This window comes from Loxodonta africana, chromosome 9 (genome assembly GCF_030014295.1).
Source record: "Loxodonta africana isolate mLoxAfr1 chromosome 9, mLoxAfr1.hap2, whole genome shotgun sequence".
Taxonomy (NCBI): Eukaryota; Metazoa; Chordata; class Mammalia; order Proboscidea; family Elephantidae; genus Loxodonta; species Loxodonta africana.
Genome location: NC_087350.1, coordinates 40,403,226 through 40,416,298, shown reverse-complemented (window position 1 = coordinate 40,416,298; position 13,073 = coordinate 40,403,226). Strand labels below are relative to the sequence as shown.

The 13,073-nt window shown below is 39.5% G+C and overlaps 1 protein-coding gene across 2 annotated transcripts in view; it reads right to left on the bottom strand.

Annotated features, from left to right (window-relative positions):
* The window catches only part of TRPM3 (transient receptor potential cation channel subfamily M member 3), a 996,165-nt gene that overhangs the window by 300,792 nt on the left and 682,300 nt on the right, over positions 1-13,073 (bottom strand). For both annotated transcript variants that reach the window (XM_023544757.2, XM_064291228.1), the window contains exon 6: positions 4,296-4,467. In XM_023544757.2, the coding sequence (XP_023400525.2) occupies positions 4,296-4,467 (172 nt within the window). The remainder of the gene's footprint in view (positions 1-4,295; positions 4,468-13,073) is intronic.

The window sequence follows — 13,073 nt, the reverse complement described above, 5'->3', positions numbered from 1 at the left end:
TTTACTGCTGCTTTTCTAGAACCTTAACCATGACCGTCACATAATACGGTCTGCTACATATTTGTTTACTAAAGGAATGATTAAAATTTTGAGGCCTTGCATGTTGGAGTTAAGAATATTGCAGGTGATAGAGTGTTCTAAAGTAGGTAACTGCTCAAGCCTGAAAGAACCCTCCTTGCAAAACAAAGCCATTTAGTAATAAATGACAATCCTCCTGTGCTGACTGTTGACAGCAGGGCGTGTCGAGGGAAGGGAGAGAATGAGGTAATGGATGCCAGAGTGCTGAGTAAAATACTTGATGACTGCAATATGTTATTATTAATAATTGGCATGTTGATGACAAAGGGTTTATAGGCCTGCTGAACGGAATTCACTTAACATCTGAGTAAAATATTCTTCAGGAGATTTTGCCATGGATGTAAAAAAAACAGACCAGTTGTTAGGGATGACCTGCATACCATAGTCACCTAAGTGATGAAGATGAATGGCACTTTAATGAAGAAAGTGCTGAGTGTGCTCAGATGTCCCCGGGGCCATTCTATGTGTGACAGTCAGGTGGTCAAAAGTATCATTAGTATAGCATCTAATTTTCAGGAGACCAATTCAGTTCCACAGCTGTATTTTAGATTTTGTAAACTATTGAAGAAGGAAAAGAAAAAGTAAATGGAAATTTCAGCATCGACTTACAGAACAATTATTTTTAGTAGGAAGAACTACATTACTAGTAATTCTGATATAAAGAAAACAGCAGCATCCAGATCAGCAAGGAGAACCGCTGTTCTGAAGTGTCCTGAGTGGGACTTACATTCAGGATTGGTATTCCTCCTCCTGTTTCATGCTACGACCAGGTCACCATGAACTTTTCCTTCTTCTTTGTTCTGTTCTGGAGGCTTCTGTACTCTCAATGGGCACTTTTCTTTGCTGCTAACTGATGGAAGGCCTCAAGATCCTGCCCTACTTCAATGAGCCTGAGTCACTTCTCATGTCCTGAGGAGCTCCCTAGTCCTTCTCTGGTGTGTTGTGTGAACACAGCAATAAGAGAAGCAGACCTCATGATTTGTGGGTGACTCACTTGTAGGGTAACCCACCGTCCCATCTTGCCTAGGACTGAAGGGGTCCAGGGACACAGGACTTCCAGTGCTAAGCCTAGGAAAATTCCAGGCAAACTGGGATGAGCTGACCACCCTTCAACTATTAGGTCCACGGTCAGAACTCGCAGGAGTTAACTCATGACAACATTCGCTTCAGTTTACAGGCAAATTTCTAACCTTTTTAACTTACTGTACCTCATGGGTCTCTGTCGGGTTTCTTTAACCTTCCTCTTACCATTCAGTTATATGCATTAAATGGAAGCCTGTGGGCTTCCAGTAAGCCTCAAGTACAGTACCTAAAGCAAGGGGAAAATTATGTTTATAAATTATATTGGTTACAATGACCATCTGGCTCCCTCTGCCCACACTTCGTTCCACCTACTGCCATTTAATACCAGTCTGTGGGCTTAGCCTCTGCCCCAAACTCAAGGCCTAATCCTGATAGAGGACCAGGAACATTTCAGGAACTTCTTTTGGTACCTGGGCCGTGCCTTTTCCCTCCTTTATACCCAAACCCCTGACTGGGTCCACCACTAACCAATGTTTCCATGTGCCAATACCTGCCTTGATCCTGTAGCCAAGGCCCAGTGCTTCCATGAATGGCACACTTGCTGATGATCTACCCAAGGATAAGCGTCTGATCCTGAGGCTGGCCTGTCTAGCATCCCTGTTGTCTGAACCCTCTGCCTGTGGCCTGCTCTTCACCTCCACGCTGCTGGGCTCTGCTCCTCACTGAGGCCAGGCTACTGTTCATGAGCCTCCCACGCAGGACCTCCACACATACAGCCCACTAGAGAAAGGCACCCCTCCTGGCACATACATTACAAACATGTGTCTTTGTCTGGGAGGACCAGTTACAAAACACTCTTCCCTCTAGGTAGCCTGTAAGGCACAAGGCTTGGTTAACAGACTCCTGGCTGTGTTTTAACTTCCACTCACCTCCCTTAGCTGGGTGACTAATTCACATAGCCAGGCCTAACTCTGTTCTCCACTCTACTTTACTATTCAGCTCAGCTGCCACCAGGGCCAGGCACAAGACATCCCTTGCCTGTCTGGACAGAGATGCTCCCGTTACCAAGTACTGGCTTGACCTTGAACGTGCTCCTTGTCTACCATGCTCCCATCCACTTTACCTTTCAACTCACTGCTATTTAAGCTCTAATTCTGAACCTACTGGTATAAGAAAAGTAATTCTATAAACCATAAAAATCTAAAATATATGACACAAATTACATAATATTTGCCTGTTTTATTAAATGTTATAAATTCAGTTTTAGTACTTACAGCAAAACCTACCACCCACTGATAATAGTGCTTTTTTAAATTTGACCTCTGCTGGTTTCTAGATCAATGTGCACCTTACTTTCCTAATTTCTATTTTTTTTTTTTTCTGATGATGTTCATCTAAGCATAATTTTTGTTTTCTCTTTCAAAAGACACTTGGGGATTCTTGGATAGATGAGAGTTTCCTTGTTCAATTTTGACTGCAGGCCTGCACTGCAGTGTACTATTCCAAGCTTCTTTGTGAAAAAGATAAAACTATGGAAGTTGATCCCTGAAAACAGAATTTTCTAAAAGATGGAACGAGAAATGCAAGTATAGAAAACAGGAGTCATAGTCTGATAGGTCTAAAGTCACAGGTTTGGAGGAAAGGTGGCTTCAACAAGCATTTGGGACAGATGCAGAGAGACCAGGGAAGATAATAAGCCATTACAACAAGTTGAATCAAATTATACCTTTGAACAATTAACCTTTTGAAAACTTATTTTGCCCAAGAGAATCTTTTGCTGTTTTTGGAATCGTAGGCTTTTGAAGTTCAATCAATTAGATCAAAGTTTTCCTGACAGGACATACAATTACCACAAAGTTTGAGTCTGCTTGAAGCCTTCACGTGACTTTGTGAAGGCAAATTGAATTTTACTTACGGAGGAGAAATGGTAGATGGTTTTAATGCCTCTATGACATTTAAATGCAAGGCACTTAGTGACTTGGGGAGACATTACTGTGTTTACTTTGTTACCTTTTTACTGTTAAAACAACTGTGCATATAATAAATACAGCATAGAACGTGTAAGTTCTTACGAGAGAATTTTAGTGTAACCATCCAATGTGTATTACGTGGTTGTGATGGTTAATTTTATGTGTCAACGTGGCTAGACTATGGTTTCCAGTTGTTTGACCAAACACTAGTCTAAGTGCTGTTACGGAGTACTCACATATGATTAAAACAGTTGGCCTCGGGTAGAGCAGATTACCTTCCATAATGTATTCTAATGTAATTACCTTACATGTAATATAATATAATCACCTTCTATAATGGAATCTAATATAACATAATCAATCAGTTGAGGTCATACCAGTGGGTTCTAAACCTAATCACTTCTGAGTTATAAAGAGACCAGAAGAAACACAGAGACACAAACACAAGGGAGAAGACATATGTCATGGGAGGATCCACCTACAAGCAAAGAAATACCAAAGATCATTGGCAGACACCAGAAACTAGGAGACAGATTCAAAAAAGGAATTGACATGGCCGAGACCCTGATTTGGACTTTTATCCTCCAGAACAGTGAGAAAATAAATTTCTGTTGTTTTAAAACAATCCACTTGTGGTATTTCTGTTATGGTGACACTAGGTAACTAAGTGGTATACATACATATACACATGTATCTAAATACACACAAATAAAGAGACAATGAATGACTACTTTCATAAAAATTGAGAGAGTTAAAGATGACGCTTTAGTTTACAAAATGTTTAGTTGCTTTGAAATGCTTTAACATGGCTAGATCTGTGTTAAGATCAAAAATAATTTTTTTTTTCATTTTTCGCCACCAAAACAAGTTTAATAAATACGAAGAATTTCTTTAGGGTGCCTTTCCTCCTTAGAGTACTGTGTGAAGGATGTAAGAAAAGTTTTGAGAAAAAGTGTATCTACATTCACAAATCCCAGATGGGACTGAATTTCTCATGCATGCAAAATGAGCAATAGTCCACTAATTGCATATTCAATTTTTACACCTCCAACCCTCCCACCCCGTATGAATAGCTCTAATTCTAAGCACTGGCCTGGTAGAAATAACGATCCATAATTGAACTTTTTCAAGTTTTCATAATGTTGCTACATGGTGTGCTTAAAATGATTCACTCTTAAAGTTATTTCTTATGAGGCAAGGCAGTGGGAACAGTGGCCTACTTACTTGTATTTATCTTCTGGAGTGAAATATGCTTTTCCAATTGTCTCCGAAGTTTCACCTCTGCTCCGTATTTTCCAGTGGTCCCATTGTCAGCCAGAATGAAATGGGAGTGCATGCTGTTGAGAACAGTGAGCTTGCTCATGGGATTGGACATGGTCTGGTATGGCCGGACAACCTGTAGGATTTCAAAAGTAAGAGGCATACGTCAGAGACAAGAAAGCAAAGTATGAGGAGAACCAGATCTAGTAGAGAGAGAGAGAGGAAAAACCAGTACTTTGGTACAGTAAAAGCACAGCCTACATCCTCTTCCTAATATTCCTTTGGAAGGAAGTGAGATTTAGGGTAAAAGTTCCATTTGAGGCAAGACCATGCTTACAGGATTATTTGTTTACTTCTTTAGGTCCTTGTGGGTCGCTATGAGTCAGAATTGACTGGATGGCAATGGGTTTGGTTTGTTTGGGGGACGCAAAATGTTCGTGATAGGTTGGCAGGTAGAACCCACGCAACAGCACTCCCCAGGAAAGGCCTGATGGTCTGCCTTTCTTCTGCGGTTCTAGTCTGTAACACATGGAGTCGCCGTGAATCAGAATCCGCTTGGTGGCAATAGTAAGTGATTTACTTCTTTACTGAATTTATACGAAATTAGAATTTGTGTTTTTGTTGTACTCTAAGGCAGTCATGCCAGTGAATGTTTCATTTTAGAGTTGATCTTTTATTTGCTAGTAAACCAAAAATAATTTTTTAGTTTAGGTACTTTGTTTCTATCTTCCCCTACTCTACCATATCATTGCTTTAATTTGTTGTTGTTGTCGTTAGGTGCCATCGAGTCAATTTTTAACTCACAGAGACCCCATGTGACAGAGTAGAAGTGTCCCATAGGATTTTCTAGGCTGTAATCTTTACGGAAGCTGATTACCAGGTCTTTTTCCTAAGGAGCTGCTGGGTGGATTTGAACTGCCAACCTTTCTGTTAGCAGCTCAGTGCTTAATTGTTGTGCCACCAGGACTGCTTCCATGCTCTAATAGGCACAGCAGGACAATCATGATTCTAGAGAATGAAAAGGGTGGGGTGTGACCTTTTCTGTTAAGCCTGTTCAGTAATCTGAAGGTCTGCAATGTAAAACCAACACTGTTTTTACTAGACATTTTATTTAGGTGCAAATCTTGAATGCAAAATTAATGTCTCGTGAAATGAATATGAATCAGGCCCAAAATGTTCACCTCTGTCTTATTCTACCTTTTTGTTGTCGTCGTTTTAATTTCATGGCAAATTACACTACTATTCTCAGTGTGATCTTTTAGATTTTTGATATGAAAAGATTTTTATATCAGATTTTTTATATAAAAAGAAAGGTAATATCTATCGTGAGCTAGTTGCTTTATATACATTATCTATATTCCTTGCAAAAATCCCATAAGCTAGATGCTGTTATGTTCATTTTGTGTTTCAAGAAACTGAGAGACAAAGCAAGTTTTCCAAGCGCTTGCAGCAGACAGAGCCCGAATTTACACCCAGGTCAGCCTGATTCCAAAATCTATGCTTATCCCACTTTTCCATGTGGATCAGACCTAATGGGAACATAAGCTGATGTGTTGGAAACCTACTCCTGAAATACTGTGCTAGGAACTTCACTCAGGACTATGAAAAAAGGACATTTAACAGGCTCATTGTTACCTGGTCCCAGTACAGCTATCATGGCACTGGATCATAGAAATCATCATAGGACAGAAATGAACATTACTAAATCTTTATTTCTGTGCCTTTGTGTGATGTATACATTAATTATTGAGTTGGGATCTCTCCTTCATTTTCGATATGTAATAACTCACCATGAAAGGCTGTAATCAAGTTGAGTAATTAAAGGAATTACAAAGTTATTTAAGGAAGGGTACTCTTCAGAGTAAAATTCTCATGGAAGTCATTTTTTAGATCCTGATGCTAATTTCAAAACCCCAACATTTCCATGAGCTCAGCAAATAGAATGAACTCAATAAATAATGAATGAATAAATAGAAAAAAACTTGAGACAGATATGCTTTTGTTCAAAACAAAAAAAAATAAAATAAAACCTCTTTTCTGAATTATTTGGGAATTGATTTAATCTAATTTAAAATGCATAAATAATTCCAAACTTTTGAAATACCCTTCAGCTCTATTAATATTTACTCGATTTGTTAAAGCAGCAGTAATATAACATTAATTCATAGCTTCATTTTAGTTGGCATTTATTGAAAAAGGAAGCCCATAACTTTTTGATTACTCTTCCCAGTAATCATATGAAGCAGTATTCAATCATTCCTTTGTCTAGATGAGTGAATGAGAGCTCCAAATACCAAGACAGTGGGTTTGCTAGCCCCATCCTGATCCCTTTACACTGAAAGAGAAGATAGCTTGTGGTTGAGGTTCCCATTTTATTGTTACTCATTTTTATCATAAAACATTCATCTTACAGTAAAGGGCAAGCTAATAAATATTAATGCTTTGTTGAAAGAGACTTAGCAGAATGATTTTTTCCTATTGTTAACATGCCATTGCATTGTGCTTTCGGACAAAAGAAAATGTTTGTGATTTAGTTACTTTTCTAATAGTAGCCTCCCAAGGCTCCATGCCAGCTATGGAGAAGACCCCAAGCAGTTTCAGAGGCAGGGGACGGTGGGTTTTCCAGAGATTGAACTATGTATGATAGTGAACCCCAGACATTTGGGCTGGCTGAGACATGAGCCCATACTTTTTAATTCCTGGGAGCCTAATTAGAGACCCACAATAAAAGTGAAATTTTCAAATGAATAAAGGAATGAAAATGATTCTGATGTATGCACCATAATCTGAGAATGAAAGAACATAATTAAATCATCTGACTATATTCTGTATATTTGTTTCCTCCAACACTGATTCTAAGGACATTGGTATACCAGACTTCTGAGTTTTGACCTTCTTTCTCATAATACATGCTGTAACAGCTTTTGGGAATACCGTACATATATTGGTTATGGCAAGCTGGTCAAGTTTACAGTATCACTCATAATTTTAATTTCTTTATCTTACTGATCCCCATCTCTTTTGATATTTTATGAAGGCAAGTTAAAGGTGATCATATTTTGGCAGAGAGTTTGTCTGCTGAAAAATATTGTTGTTGTTAACTGCTGTCGAGTCATTCCCAGACTCATGGTGACCCCATGTATTACAGAGTAGAACTGCCCCAGAGGGTTTTTTTGGACATAATCTTTGTGAAAGCAGATCCCCAGGCCTCTTTTCCATGGAGCCACTGGGTAGGTTTGAACTGCCAACCTTTTGGTTAGCAGCCAATTGCAAACGACTTACATCACCTAGCCTCCTAATAAGGAATCTTTGGAGGATATGTTGACTCCTGCAACAATCCTGAACACTTGAGCTGTGAAAATCAGTTTCAATCTCAGTTCTGCCAATGGCTGTGTCAATCTGAGTCTCACTTTTGGAATCTTCAAAATGGAAGTGATAAAACTACTTACCTTCTGGGCATTAAATGAGTCTATATGTGCAAGGTACCAGGCACTATGCCTAGTTCCTAGCAGGCAATCTATAAATGTTCATTTTTTTCTTTAGGTCTACTTTACCAGCTGTGTACTGATTCACCAGTTGTGAAGTAATGACAAAAATGAAATGAGAGACAAATCATTGACTTTCATTTAAAACAAAGGATTTAAATCATTCAATGTGAGTAAAGGAAAAAATGAAACAAAACAACTATCAGCTGGCAGAATACGCAATGGAATTTTTCCTTGCCAAGTCCTCCCAAATATCTAAGAAGGAGGTACCCTGAAACAATTTTTTGATTAACTGTAAAGCTGGAAATAACTTCCCGAATTCTTCAGAGGAAGGAGTTTTGGTCTAACTTGCCTAAAAAATCCACTTAATATTCTTGATAACCAACGTGCCAGCGCTCTATTTTTGTTTGAGTTATAATTTGCATATCTACAAAAGATTTGCTGATCTTCCTGTTAGGTTTTATGAATAGAAAAAAATAATGTATTTTCATCCCAGGAATACAAATTATGTTTTACAAATAGAAAAAAATAATGTATTTTCCTCCCAGAAATACAAATTAATTTTTCTGTTTGACAAAATATACAACCACTTTTAATATTAAGACCTCGTAAAAAGTGGACTTTATCTGAATTAAATAAATTTATATTCTCATACATATATACATTTATATACACATACACACATACATGTGTAGCTAGTAAGAACAATTGTGACATGTTCATAGCTTGTAGGTCTATTGGATCACTCTAGCACTTCTCTCTACTAGGGGTTCCTGAGGGAATTAAGCTCTCGTGCCCAAAGGCCTCCACTATGTATAATGCGTTACCTTCTGTCTTATGCATCTAGGGTGGCCCTGATTATGTACCATCCTAGAGAGAGGTGAGGAAATAGTCACTTGAATCATTTCTATGTTTTAAAGTTCTGATAATGAACTTGGGTTACAAAAGGCTGTGTGTGTGAGAGGTCCCCTATAGAGTGATCTCTCATGATTGATAACTATAGTAACACCTATACTTAGAAGGGAAATTTGCTTAGAAGTGGACTTTAGAACACTCAGTTCTCTCCAGGCATCAAGGACGAGAATGCTTCCAAATAATAACATATTATCTCCCTTTTTTGTCCCTCAAATATAAATGAGAGAATCCTTTACTCATTAATCCAGTGCACACCTTTTAGTACTCTTTGATTGGTAAAATTATAGTTCAAAGGTCTCTGTACACCTTGACTCTGAAACAGAGAGGCCCTGTGAAATGAAGCGGAACTGTCTAAGGGGCTAGTGGGATGTAAAGAGCCTTTACAGAGGGCATTCCTAGGGTCATCATCATTCCAAGGGAGTGACTGATTCAAAGACACTACAGAAAAACGAAACACCCTTCATGTTGCTGGTGTTAGAGGGCCATGTCTATTTTCCTTAGATGGGCATCAACGAGTCATTTGGAAGCTGATCTATGACACCTGCTTATGCTCTTCAAACTCTTTTCATGTACCTAGTGGTCTCGCACAGGAGTACTTTAGCTGGAAGTCAGGGGATGTAATTTCTAGTACTGGCTTCTTCAGTTACTAATGTATGATCTTGGGCATGTCTCTGAATTTATTTATTTGTTCAATTATTCTTTCACTCATGTACTCTTTACAAAATTTCCTGAATACATATTGTACCGGGTGGAAAAGATATAGTGTAGCATCCAGCTTGGTAGTGTCTCATAATAAAAGCTTAAAATAAGTTTATTGAAAGAAGCTTTGTTTTCTCATTATAGAGGAATTTGACTGCAATTTCTAAAAAATAAAATATTTTATTCTCTAAAATTGAGTGTGTGACAGAGACTGGAGAAACCTCGAGAGTATGGCCCCTGGACACCCTTTTAATTCAGTACTGAAGTTACTCCTGAGGTTCACCCTTTAGTCAAAGATTAGCCAGGCCCATAAAACAAACAATAATAAACAGAGCTCAACCACTTAAAAAAAAAAAAAATTTTTTTTTTTTTTTTTACATGAGACTAAATGGGCACACCAGCCCAGGGACAAGGAGGAGAAGGCAGGAGAGGACAGGAAAGCTAGGACAAATGGAAATAAGGAACCCAAGGTCGAGAAGGGGAGAGTGTTGACATGTCACAGGGTTGGCAACCAATGTCACAAAACAATATATGTATTAATTGTTTAATGACAAACTAATTTGTTCTGTAAACATCTAAAGCACAATAAAAAAAAAAAGAAAAAAAATTATAGTGTGGACTGCCTGTGACCTTTCATGAGTGCTGGCTACACGAAAAATACTTCTCTTGTGTCCTGGGGTCTCTTACATTTTATGGTGCTCTGTACTATACAGTTGCTATGAGTCAGAACTGACTTGATGGCAAAGGGTTTGGTTTTTTGGGTTCTATAATGCAACGGCAGTTTGGTTACCTGGGACTCCTTTTCCAAACAGAATTGAATTGGATGAAATTAGGTTTTTGGTCCATCAGTCACAGGCCCTCTGCAATCCCAGGCCTTATTACCTAGTGAGTTGTGTATAAACATCCCACAGACAAGTAATAGGGTAGGACATGTGTGGCCCTCAGAGTCATCTACTCCCTCCTAATATAATCAGGATTTTAATTTAGGCACAAAGAATATTCACATTCATTGACCACTTATTGTATACCAGGAACTATGATAGATGCTTTCACATGGATTAATCTATTTCATGCTTACTTTACACGCAAAGCTAGAAGCACAGAGAAGTGAAGTGTTTGGCCACGTTTGACCCACTAATGATGTTCTTTCCACTAAGTACATGTTGTTGTTGTGTGCCATGGAGTCGATTCAACTCATAGAGATCCTACAGGACAGAGTAGAACCGTCCCATAGGGTTTCCTAGGCTGTAGTCTTTACAAGAGCAGATTGCCAGGTCTTTCTCCCTTGGAGTCACTGGGTGGGTTCAAACCGCCAACCTTTCCAGTAGCAGCCAAACACTTAACCACTGCACCACCAGAACTCTTTAAAGCACATGTAGATGTGTAGGTTTGAAATTTTGTTACGGACCAAAAGACATTGAGAAGTCAGAAGACCTAGGCTGATTTTAAATTTATAAGAGAGAACAGGGTGGGTTTTGCTGTTGGACATTTCGTCAGTGGCTCAGCTGGGCATCAAAATTCTCTTCTCTGACAGCTGATCAGATTATTTCCAGATGAGTCATCTAGAACTGTGTGGATACAGAGGTCAGGAAAGGAACCAGCAGGCAGCAACATGGGGTTTGTGCTTTGGAGAAAGAGAAACAAAAGGAATGGCAAAGTTCTCTTGGGATCAAGCATCCGCTTCTGGGAAGGATGAGGGGACACTGCTGAGAAATGAGAAGCAGCCTCTGGGTCTGAGATAAAGGAACGTGGGGAGTGAGAAAATGAAATGGAAAAAAAAAAAAAAAAAACAAAGAAAAGGCTCCCTGTGTTCTCATAATCATAGAGAGGCCTGAGCTAGCAGAGACACTGGCTTGTTATTTCCTATTCAGACAGCTCAGCTGTAAGTCTAGGTATAAAGCAAGGTCATAGTGAAATCCAGATGCTGCCTCCCAGCTCAGCAATCCAAACAAGAAACCAGCAAACGCAGGGGTCCATCTCCAAAGAGAGATACTTTATCTGTGTGGCTCCCGTTAAGATCCACGGGAGGAACAATTACAGTTTTCTACAGCACTTTAAAAGTGAGTCCCTCAACTCATGTACTGCAGAGAGTTACACGGTCCTCATCTCATGTACACCACTCCAATAGACTCACCTCCTTTTGTTCTTTTCTAAGGAGAACCATGCATCATTTAGCCACAGGGCCTACTGGCAGTGGGAAAAGACACGCCAATTCCGAAAAGGGTTACTTCCTTTAGAAATCGCAATATGTTGGGGTAGTCATGTTAAAAGATGTTCACAAATCCTTTGAAACTCTCCCTTACTGTGGGCTGAACTTAGTGACTCACTTCTAAGGGATTGGAAAAAACCATAATGTATGGTGTGTGACTTTCAAGACTAGGTCATCAAAGGCTTCTACCTTATTCTTTCTTGGGTCATTTACTCTGAGGGAAGCTAGCATCCATGCCGTGAAGACAATAAACAGCCCCATGGAAGAGTCTGCAGTCCCTGGGTGGCTCAAACAGTTAATGTACTCGGCTACTAACCGAAAGGTTGAAGGTTCGAGTCCACCCAGTGGCACCTCAGGAGAAAGACCTGGTAATATACCTCTGACATACATAGGGTTACTATGAGTCAGAGTTGACTTCAGGGCAACTGGCTTTTTGATGGGGAGGCCCATGTGGCACAAAACTACAAGCAGCGAGCAAGGAGCGAAGGCCTCCTACCAGAAGCCATGTGAATGAACCATCTTGGAAGAGGATCCTGTGGCCCCAGCTGATGTTGACTGTGACCTCATGAAAGACCCTGAGCCAGAACAACCCAGATAACCATGCACAAATTCCTGACCCACAGAAACTGTAAGATAGTGAATGGTTGTTGTTTTAAGCCACTAAGTTTTGGGGTAATTTTTTTTTTTTTTATGGCAGTAGATAACTACTAATAAAAAAATAGTGAATTATTATTATCCTCTTTAAGACCCAAAATTGTGTCCTCTCCCCTTCATTCCGGACCTGTTGATATATCATAATTTGATGAGGGTCAGTGAAAATAAGGGAAACCTTCAGTGAAATAGATTGACACAATAGTGACAACAATGGACTCAAACACACCGATGATCATGAAGATGGCACAAGACTGTGCAACGTGTAATTCTGTTATACATAAAGTCACCATGAGCTGAAGCCAACTCGACAGAAACTAACAACAACGATAACAATTCCCCCAAATGCCTGGGTCCTCTGTGCTACCTGACATTCTTCCCTGGTCTCTAATCAGTTCTTGTTCCTGTTCTCCAAGGTAACTGTGACTAACCTCCTGTATTCTCCTCACACCTCTGACCTAACACCACCCCTCTCTATTCTGCCGACCACCTGACTTGCCAGTTGGGTGACGTGAAACAAGTAACTTACCTCTGTATCTCAGTGTCTCCATCTGAAAATGATATTTGTAATAATTATAGGTGGTTAATTACATAACCACCTATGAAACATAAAGCTCACAGAGCCGAACACATATGAACTCCAAATGAATGATAGCTGTTATTATAATAGAGAAGCAGTGTTGTAGAACATGTGAGGTTATGGCCTTGGGAGCTAGATGGCCTAGCTTTAAATCCCAGTTCTTCCATTACTAGTCACGTAGCATTGGGCAAATTACTTCACCT